This window comes from Colobus angolensis, unplaced genomic scaffold (genome assembly GCF_000951035.1).
Source record: "Colobus angolensis palliatus isolate OR3802 unplaced genomic scaffold, Cang.pa_1.0 Scaffold51, whole genome shotgun sequence".
Classification (NCBI taxonomy): Eukaryota; Metazoa; Chordata; class Mammalia; order Primates; family Cercopithecidae; genus Colobus; species Colobus angolensis.
The window spans coordinates 13,330,104-13,340,199 of NW_012118599.1; the positions used below are offsets into that span (position 1 = coordinate 13,330,104).

Below are 10,096 nucleotides of genomic sequence, written 5' to 3' on the forward strand. Positions count from 1 at the left end.
ATGAGCTACCGTGCCTGGCCTTTTTTTGTGTGTGTATTTTTAGTAGAGACGGGGTTTCACCATGTTGGCCAGGCTGGTCTCCAACTCCTGACTTTAGGCGATCTGCCCACCTCAGCCTCCCAAAGTGCCGGGATTACAGGCATGAGTCACCCACCTGGCCTATATATACCATTTATATATTATACATACACATGTATATACCTATCCCCAACACCAGCAAAGTGTGGATTCTGTCTTCAACTTGCTTCCAAAAATTGAGGTGTTTGGCCAGGCACAGTGGCTCCTCCCCTCTCACTATTCAGCACACCTGCTCAGTTTACTACAAACTAAGCAACAGGCCAGACTATTTCCCAAAATCACTGCTTTCATTCAGTGGCCCGGTAAGCTAAGTTCTTTACCACAATCTTCCCACATAAAGGTGACCTCTGCTTTGGGGGATACAGAATTTAAGCATCACAAAAATCTGTATGTGGCAAGAAAAGCACATTGGCTAAAAGATAGCTAATGAGGACTCTAGTCCTAACTGTGCTATCAAAGTACATATGCACTTGGCCAAGTCACTTAACTTCCTAGACTAGCCTGGGGCTGAAGAAGAGAAAAAATCATTATTAAAAAATTCTAAGGCTGGGCACAGTGGCCCACACCTGTAATCCCAGCACTTTGGGAGGCCAAGGCAGGTGGATCACTTGAGGTCAGGAGTTTGAGACTAGCCTGGCCAACATGGTGAAACCCCATCTCTACTAAAAATACAAAAATTATCCGGGTGTGGTGGTGGGCACCTGCAATCTCAGCTACTCAAAGGCTAAGGCAGGAGAATTCCTTGAACCTGGGAGGCGGAAGTTGCAGTGAGCCAAGATTGTGCCACTGCACTCCAGCCTGGGCGATAGAGCAAGACTCCATCTCAAAAAAGAAAAAAATAATAAATTTTTGAGAAGCCCTGAAGCAGAAGAGGCCAAGGAGAAAGACAAAATAGCCTAAAACCTGACAAGTTATTTTAAGTCAAAACAATTTCAGGAAAATATAATAAGAATCTATTTATTTTCTATTTAAATTCATAAATCAGATCCACATTATGTTCCTGGTAAAAATTCTGAAAGGACACAGCAAGGAGCAGAAAGGGCCACCTTCATAGAGTTTCTGTCTGTGGACCCATCTTTGCTTTACAACCCTTAACAGAAATACCTGACCCAGCACCCTCTGGGAAAATCAACCTTTGATTCAAAGAGATGTTGTTCAGCAATGATTACAGTCACTGCCACATGCCATCAGCCCGTCAGGAAACCTGAGGAGGGGAGGCAGACAACCAGAAGGAGAGTTGCTTCGTCTCTCACCAAGAAGCAACTCTAGCTCCAAACTAGATGGGTGATTCAGTGCCACATGAAGAAAGACAATTCAGCCATTGTGTTTTTATAATTAAGAAGCACTCATTCACTCGCGGAAGCCTTTAAGTGTCACTGGTGCCTGGAACCAAATGTAGTCTTCCCAAGCTGTGGTTCGGATGGAAGGTCTGCCACATGACAGGGTCACAGTCAGTTTATGGCCCCGGCTGGGCACTCGATAGTTGAGCTTGGGTCGAAACCAATCTTCTCCACAGTCGCGGTGTCCCTGTGCCATGACGATGGTGCCCATGAGTGGAGGAGCCTGAAGCTCGCTAAAGGCATCAGCCATGAATATGGCTCGGAAGAGACGGCGCAAACAAGCTGCTGTATTCAGGCTCTGATCCACGCTGTAGGGGGCCAGCAGAGACAAATCGAGTTCATAGAACTCCTTGGGGCTTAGGGAATTGCCCCCAAGGAGAATCAGCACTCGTGGTACTAGTGTCCGCGCAAAGAAGTCCTCCAGGTGGCTGAGGACACTCTCCAGTTCTGCCACAGCTTGTTGGCATTTCCTGCTGCTCACCTCAGTGGTGGCCCGAGGTTTCTTCTTCAGCATCTCCTCTGCCTGTGACGACAAAGAATGGTGGGAGAGAAGAACAAGGCAGGGGGAAGCTAATGCCCTTTGAAAAGAACCCTGCTGGGATGTGTACATAGACTTACAGGACTGAATTTCTAGCTCAATGAACCGCCACAGCCAAAATACTGTGTTTTATCAGAGGGCATTATACTGAAAAGGAAAATATATTATTTGTACAAAACCATAATTCTCCCACATATAGAACAGCAAACACAGTGTTCTGAAGGTGGAGAATATCCAGATATAAGCAACTAAAATAGAGATTTGGTGGCATGACGAAGTGACAACAAATTTTTGCTGTACAGGGAGTGATAACAGGAAAAGGATTATTTGGTCTAATAAACATGACTTTGAACTTGTTCTTCCACTTAAACATAGTAAACTGAACACATGCTTATTTGCGCCTCCACCTGAAATACTACAAAATGAGAGAAAAGAAATTAAGAAACAAATGAACAAAAGAAGAGGAAAGACCAAGAAAGAAAACTCCCAAGGGCAAAGAACTGGAGACTACACACCGGTCAAATGCAAACACAAAGTTTTGGAAGATAGAAAGAGGATGAAGAGTTGGCCGAGCGCAGTGGCTCATGCCTACAATCCCAGCACTGAGAGGCCGAGGTGGGTGGATCATGAGGTCAGGAGATCAAGACCATCCTGGCTAACACAGTGAAACCCTGTCTCTACTAAAAATACAAAAAATTAGCCGGGCGTGGTGGCGGGCGCCTGTAGTCCCAGCTACTCGGGAGGCTGAGGCAGGAGAATGGCGTGAACCCGGGAGGTGGAGCTTGCAGTGAGCTGAGATCGGGCCACTGCACTCCAGCCTGGGGGCAGAGCGAGACTCTGTCTCAAAAAAAAAAAAAAAAAAAAAAAAGAATGGGCTAGGATATTGAAGACACTAATGTTTAGGGGATGACCACAGAGACAGAAGCTATGGAGAAGACTAAGGAGTACCCACAGAAGGATAAAGAAAAATAGACAAATCGCCGGGCAAGGTGGCTCATGCCTGTAATCCCAGCACTTTGGGAGGCCGAGACGGGCGGATCACAAGGTCAGGAGATCGAGACCATCCTGGCTAACACAGTGAAACCCCGTCTCTACCAAAAATACAAAAAATTAGCCAGGCGTGGTGGCGGGCGCCTGTAGTCCCAGCTACTCGGGAGGCTGAGGCAGGAGAATGGCGTGAACCCGGGAGGTGGAGCTTGCAGTGAGCTGAGATCCGGCCACTGCACTCCAGCCTGGGGGCAGAGCGAGACTCTGTCTCAAAAAAAAAAAAAAAAAAAAAAAGAGAATGGGCTAGGATATTGAAGACACTAATGTTTAGGGGATGACCACAGAGACAGAAGCTATGGAGAAGACTAAGGAGTACCCACAGAAGGATAAAGAAAAATAGACAAATCGCCGGGCAAGGTGGCTCATGCCCGTACTCCCAGCACTTTGGGAGGCTGAGGTGGAAGGATTGCTTGAGCCTGGAAGGTTGAGGCTACAGTGAACTGTGATTGCACCACTGCCCTCCAACCTGGGTGACAGAGTGAGACCCCGCCTCCAAAACCAAAATAGACAAGTGGGGCCAGGCATGGTGGCTCATGCCTGTAATCCCAGCACTTTGGGAAATCAAGGCAAGGGGAATGCTTGAATCCAGAAGTTTGAGACCGGTCTGGGCAACATAATGAGACCTTGTCCCGACAGGAAAAAAAAAAAAAAAGACAAGTGTCAGGTCATGGAGGCCAAGAAAAGGGTGTGTTTCAGGAAGTAGGGACCAAAAGTCAAAACATACTATAAAAGTACAATGATTAGAGGCCGGGTGCAGTGGCTCATGCCTGTAATCCCAGCACTTTGGGAGGCTGAAGCAGGCGGATCACCTGAAGTTGGGAGTTTAAGACCAGCCTCACCAACATGGAGAAACCCCGTCTCTACTAAAAATACAAAATTAGCCAGGCGTGGTGGTGCATCCCCATAATCTCAGCTACTTGGGAGGCTGAGGCAGGAGAATGCCTTGAACCTGGGAGGTGAAAGTTGCAGTGAGCTGAGGTCACACCATTGTGCTTCAGCCTGGGTGACAGAGTGAGACTCTGCCTCAAAAAAAAAAAAAAAAAAAAGTACAATGATTAAAATACTGGGTCTGGCTGGGCATAGTAGCTCACGACTATAATCTCAGCATTCTGGGAGGCCGAGATGGGAGAACTGCTTGAGGGTGGAGGGACTGATTGAGTCCAAAAGTTTTTTTGTTGTTGTGTTTGTTTTTAGATGGAGTTTCGCTCTTGTTGCCCAGGCTGGAGTGCAATGGCATGATCTTGGCTCACTGCAACCTCTGCCCCCGGGGTTCACACAATTCTCCTGCCTCAGCCTCCCAAGCAGCTGGGATTACAGGTGCCCACCACCACATCTGGCTAATATTTTGTATTTTTAGTAGAGATGGAGTCTTTATAAAAAAAAAAAAAAAAAGACAAGTGTCAGGTCATGGAGGCCAAGAAAAGGGTATGTTTCAGGAAGCAGGGACCAGAGGTCAAAACATACTATAAAAGGACAATGATTAAAATACTGGGTCTGGCTGGGCATGGTGGCTCACGTCTGTAATCCCAGCACTTTTGGGAGGCTGAGATGGGAGAACTGCTTGAGTCCAGGAGTTCAAGACCAGCCTGAGCAACATGGCAAACCCCTTCTTTACAAAAAATACAAAACTTAGCCAGGCATCGTGAACGCCCCTGTAGTCCCAGCTACCTGGGGGGCTGAAGTGGAAAAACTGCTCTCGGGCGATGGAGGTTGCAGTGAGTCAAGATTGTGCCATTGCACTCCAGCCTGGGTGACAGAAGGAGAGCCTACTTCAAAAAAAAAAAGAAAGAAATCAATCAATCAATCATTCTCTCTTCCTCCTCCTCGCCACCCTTAAAAAATAAATAGGGCCGGGCACGCGGTGGCTCACACCTGTAATCACAGCACTTTGGGAGGCTGAGGCAGGTGGATCAACTGAGGTCAGGAGTTCGAGTCCAGCCTGACCAACACGGAGAAACCCCCGTCTCTACTAAAAATACAAAATTAGCCGGGTGTGGTGGCACATACCTGTAATCTCAGCTACTCGGGAGGCTGAGATAGGAGAATCGCTTGAACCCGGGAGGCAGAAGTTGCTGTGAGCCAAGATCGCACCTGCACTCCAGCCTGGGCAACAAGAGTGAAACTCTGTCTTTAAATAAATAAATAAAATAAAATACTGGGTCAGGTGTGGGGCTCATGCCTGTAATCCTAGCACTTTGGGAGGCCAAGACAAGAGGATTGCTTGAGCCTAGGAGTTCAAGACCAGCCTAGGAAACATGGGGGAACCCCATCGCTACAAACAATAAAAACAAAAATTAGCTAGGCGTGGTGGCTCACACCTGTAGTTCCAGCTACTCCAGAGGTTGAGGTGGGAGGGTCTGCTTGAGCAGAGGAGGTTGAGGCTGCAATGAGCTGTGATCACACCACTGCACTCCAGCCTGAGTGACAGAGGGAGACCTTGTCTCAATAAATAAATAAATAAAAATTTAAAAATCCATGTATATGAAGGGACACATGTTATCAGACAACTGCAGCAGACCCTGGTTATCAAGAGGGCCCAGGGCTGGTCATGGTGAGAATGTTGGGAGAATGGTCTTATCTCTTCCTTCCAATTCCCATCCTTCTTGAGATCTCTCACTGAGTTCTCTAGTTTCTGTCTCTAAACCAGTTTCCCTAGTAGGCCCGTACCCCTGGCTAGACCTCTACAGCATAACCTTTCCTTCAGTGGCACAGGACTAAGAAAAGTCACACGTGCTTTCAACCACTGAAGACCCACATAATTGGCCTAGGGTCAGCTAGGCCCTTTTGTAGGTTTTGGTCTTTCTGCTGTCACTGCTTTGGAAAATTATGCTATGTGAACAGCATGATCAGTAGACCTGCCTCCCTCTTTGTGGCCCTGGGAGGAAGCCATGGACTCTACCAAGTCTGAACTCCCGCAGGGATCACCAGAGGTAAGTCATTGTTGCTGCTTCTAGTTTTCCAAGGACAACTGAAGTCTAGAGAGAAGAGTTGCTTAATTTCTTTCTTTTTCTTTTCTTTTTTTTTTTGAGACAAAGTCTCATTCTGTCACCCAGGTTGGAGTGCAGTGGCGTGATCTTGGTTCACTATAACCTCTACTTCCCAGGTTCAAGCGATTCTCCTGCCTTAGTCTCCCGAGCAGCTGGGACCACAGATGTGCACCACCATGCCAGGCTCATTTTTTTTTTTTTTTTTTTTTAGTTGGAGTCTTGCTCTGTTGCCCAGACTGGAGTGCAATGGCCTGATCTCGGTTCACTGCAACCTCCGCCTCCCGGGTTCACGCCATTCTCTTGCCTCAGCCTCCTGAGCAGCTGGGACTACAGGCGCCCGCCACCTCGCCCAGCTAGTTTTTTTTTTTTTTTGTATTTTTTTAGTAGAGACGGGGTTTCACCATGTTAGCCAGGATGGTCTCGATTTCCTGACCTCCTGATCCACCCATCTCGGCCTCCCAAAGTGCTGGGATTACAGGCTTGAGCCACCGCGCCCCGCCTAGGGAATGGATTCTAGAAGAAACTGAGATGCCGCAAAGAACAAAGAAAAACTTCAAAAATTAAATAATTAATATCCTCAGGCAAAAAAAGTTCATGGCCTGGTGCGGTGGCTCACACCTATAATCCCAACAACACTTCGGGAGGCTGAGGCAGGTGGATCACCTGAGGTCAGGAGTTTGGGACCAGCCTGGCCAACATGGTGAAACTCCGTCTCTACTAAAAAAACAAAAATTAGCTGGGTAGGCCAGGCGTGGTGGCTCACACCTGTAATCCAAGCATTTTGGGAGGCCAAGGTGGGCAGATCACTTGAGGTCAGGAGTTTGAGAGCAGCTTAGCCAAAATGGCGATACCCCGTCTCCACTAAAAATACAAAATTTAACTGGGTGTGGTGGTACACGCCTGTAATCCCAGCTACTTGGGAGGCTGAGACAGGAGAAGCGCTTGAACCTGGGAGACAGGTTGCAGTGAGCTGAGATGGCGCCACTGCACTCCAGCCTGGGTGACAAGAGTGAAACTCCCTATCAAAAACAAACAAACAAAAAAAATTAGCCAGGTGTGGTGGTGCATGCCTGTAATCCCAGCTACTTGGGAGGCTGAGACAGGAGAAGCGCTTGAACCTGGGAGACAGGTTGCAGTGAGCTGAGATGGCGCCACTGCACTCCAGCCTGGGTGACAAGAGTGAAACTCCCTATCAAAAACAAACAAACAAAAAAAATTAGCCAGGTGTGGTGGTGCATGCCTGTAATCCCAGCTACTCGGGAGGCTAAGGCAGGAGAATCACTTGAACCTGGGAGACTGAGGTTGCAGTGATCTGCGATAGTGCCACTGTCCTCCAGCCTGGGTGACAAAGTGAGACTCCGTCTCAAAAAAAAAAAAAAAACACAACAAAGCAAAAAGAAGTTCATACAGAAATTCAACAACAGGATGCTATTAAAAAGAAACATGCAGGCCAGGCGCAGTATTTCACCCCTATAATCCCAGCACTTTGGGAGAGGCCAAGGCAGGCAGATCACTTGAGGTCAGGAGTTCGAGACCAGCCTGGCCAACATGGTGAAACCCCATCGGTACCAAAAATACAAAAATAAACCGGGCATGGTGGCACGTGCTCTTAGCTACTGGGGAGGCTGAGGCACAAGAATCGCTTGAACCCGGGAGGCAGAGGTTGCAGTGAGCAGAGATCACGCCACTGCATTCCAGCCTGGGCGACAGAGCAAGACTCTGTCTCAAAACATAAAATAAAAAAATTAAAATACAAAAATTGGCTGGGTGTGGTGGCGGGAGCCTGTAATCCTAGCAAGTCAGGAGGCTGAGGCAGGAGAATCCCTTGGACCCGGGAGGGGGAGGTTGCAGTGAGCCAAGATCTCGCCACTGCACTCCAGCCTGGGCAACAGAGCGAGACTCTGTCTCAAAAGAAAAAATGCAAACAGCCAGTTCATTAAGTCCAAATGCAACACGAGTTTCAGAAAGAAAGAACAGGAGAAAAAGCCAGAAGGGTTAGGCTACCAAAGACTAGAATGGGGAGAAAGTGACTGAAGCCATGGAAGCTGCTTAGTCTCTCAGGCTCTGAAGATTTCTTAGACCCCCTTTCTACCTGCCTCCCATCTAAGAGCCACAAAGTCTTCCCACCAACTTGCTCCCAAAGCCTGTGCCTACCTGGGGAGAAGGTTTTCGGTAAAAGTTCTTAAGCTGTTCATAGGGCAGAGGGAGTTGCTGGCGTTGGTACATGATATGCTTTAGAAGTTCACAAGTAAACTGACAGCAGCCTTCCTGGCTTACAGACCCAGGAAACACCACTGGTACCATGCAGTCTCTTGGGCAAAAGGGCTCCGAAGGGTTGAGAGATTCCTGGGTAGAGCTTGTCTCAAGTAGTTCTATCTGGGAGGCGCTAGCTTCTTCTGACTTCTCATACCACTCCAAATCTGGTAGATGAAAAGAGGGACAAGAGAGAAAAATTAAAAACCTAAAAGCCAAAGTCAGTCTTCTCATTCCCTGTGGCCACCAAACCAGCCACCCTGAGAAAGCAAGCACTCCGACATACGCCCATACCCTCCGCAGCCTAGAGTGTGGGCCGTGGCAGGGAGAGATTCCTGATCCCTGTTGCCTGAGGAGATTTAATTGACTGAAAGATAGTGAGGGTACTTCGGAGGTAGTAACTAGGGCTCCCCGCTCAGAAAGCAGCAGGACTTGATCTGGGGAAATGAGTCAAAAGTGTAGTCAAGCAGGGTCCAGTGCGACCCACGGCGATGGAGTCACAGCTAGAGCTGTGTAGGACACCCGGAAGACAGGGAAGATGGGCTAGGGAGAGGACTAAGGGATAAATGGAGGACGCGGAGGTAGGGAAGAAACGGGTCCCCAAGACTCCCCAAACTCTGGGCCCCGCGCCTTACCAGGGACTGAGGCTGGGGACAGACTCTCTGCCTCCGGCGCCGCCATCACGACCTCCTCCCCCTACTCCTTGCGGTTAGAATAAAGGTCCCGCGGGGCATCATGGGAAGCCCGCGCCTCCACTTCCGGCTCAGTTGGGCCGGAAAAAAGGCGCGGCGTCACGGCAGTGTGGGGGAGGCTAAGTGGAGTTGAGATTTGATCCCTCCGTTCCTTACTTAACACCCTGGCAAATATATGCCTAACCCTTACCCAGCAAGAACCCAGGCGTTCTCAGCCAATGAGCGCCGCTTTCCAAAAGACACCAACCCTCACGCATCCATTCACTCCAGCATTCACTACTCACTACTCACTACTCACTACTCACTATTACCTACTCACTATTCACCTACTTCGTGCCAGGCCCTGTCCTAGGTGCTGGAGACTCAGCGGAGAACAAGCCAGGCGCGGACCCCGTACTCAAGGGGTTCACTGCCTGTAGATACGATACAATGTGTTGAATTATACAGAAGGATTTTACACGGGGCGTGAAAGTGAAAAACAAGGGTGCCTGACCCAGAGAGGGTAGGAGCTGGGAAGGAGTGGTCCCAGAAGAAATGTGTGAAGCTGTGACCTGTAGGATAAGTCAGCAAGGTAAAAAGGAGGGCCCAGTGCTCGAGAAGACCTTGAGACAAGAGCATACTCTGTTCAAGGAATGAAAAGAGTTCATATTATAAAGAGTTAAGGCTGTAGTGAACAACAGGAGCCAGATCATGGCAGGACTGTGTAAGCCACGTGAGAGTTTGGACTTGATCCTGTAGTCAGATGGGGAAGCTTTGAAAGGTTTAAGTAGGAGAGTGGCATGAGTAAATTTACATCTTATAATCTCTACCCTGGCTGCAGGGTAGAGATTGGATTACAGAGAGGATAAGAGAGGAGGCAGGGATACCAGTTAGAGGTAGTGCAATTACTTGAGTACTTGATGAAAGCAGCCTAAGCTGCTAGGGTAGTCACAGTGGGGTGGAGATAATTGGGTAACTCGATACATTTAGGAGGTCCAGTGAACATAACTTGGTGATTGATTTACAAGGAGGAGGAGGAACAGAAATAGACTGACAAGAGGCGGGGCGCAGCTGCTCACACCTGTAATCCCAGCACTTTGGGAGGCCAAGGCGGGTGGATCACGAGGTCAGGAATTTGAGACCAGCCTGGCCAACATGGTGAAATCCTGTCTCTACTAAAAA

General features: G+C 48.5%; 2 protein-coding genes across 2 annotated transcripts in view; one reads left to right on the forward strand and one right to left on the reverse strand.

Annotated features, from left to right (window-relative positions):
- Positions 1 to 1,019: 1,019 nt before the first annotated feature.
- MAD2L1BP (MAD2L1 binding protein) lies at positions 1,020 to 8,980 on the reverse strand. The gene is made up of 3 exons (XM_011960363.1): positions 8,879 to 8,980; positions 8,145 to 8,410; positions 1,020 to 1,941 (listed from the first exon to the last, which is right to left on the reverse strand). The coding sequence occupies exons 1-3, from the start codon at positions 8,922 to 8,924 to the stop codon at positions 1,429 to 1,431; spliced, it is 825 nt and encodes a 274-aa protein (XP_011815753.1). The 5' UTR covers positions 8,925 to 8,980; the 3' UTR covers positions 1,020 to 1,428.
- Positions 5,638 to 10,096, forward strand: part of GTPBP2 (GTP binding protein 2) — a 14,060-nt gene continuing 9,601 nt past the window's right edge. The window contains exon 1 of the mRNA XM_011960361.1: positions 5,638 to 5,933. Coding sequence (XP_011815751.1) covers positions 5,892 to 5,933 — 42 coding nt within the window. The 5' untranslated portion in view covers positions 5,638 to 5,891. The remainder of the gene's footprint in view (positions 5,934 to 10,096) is intronic.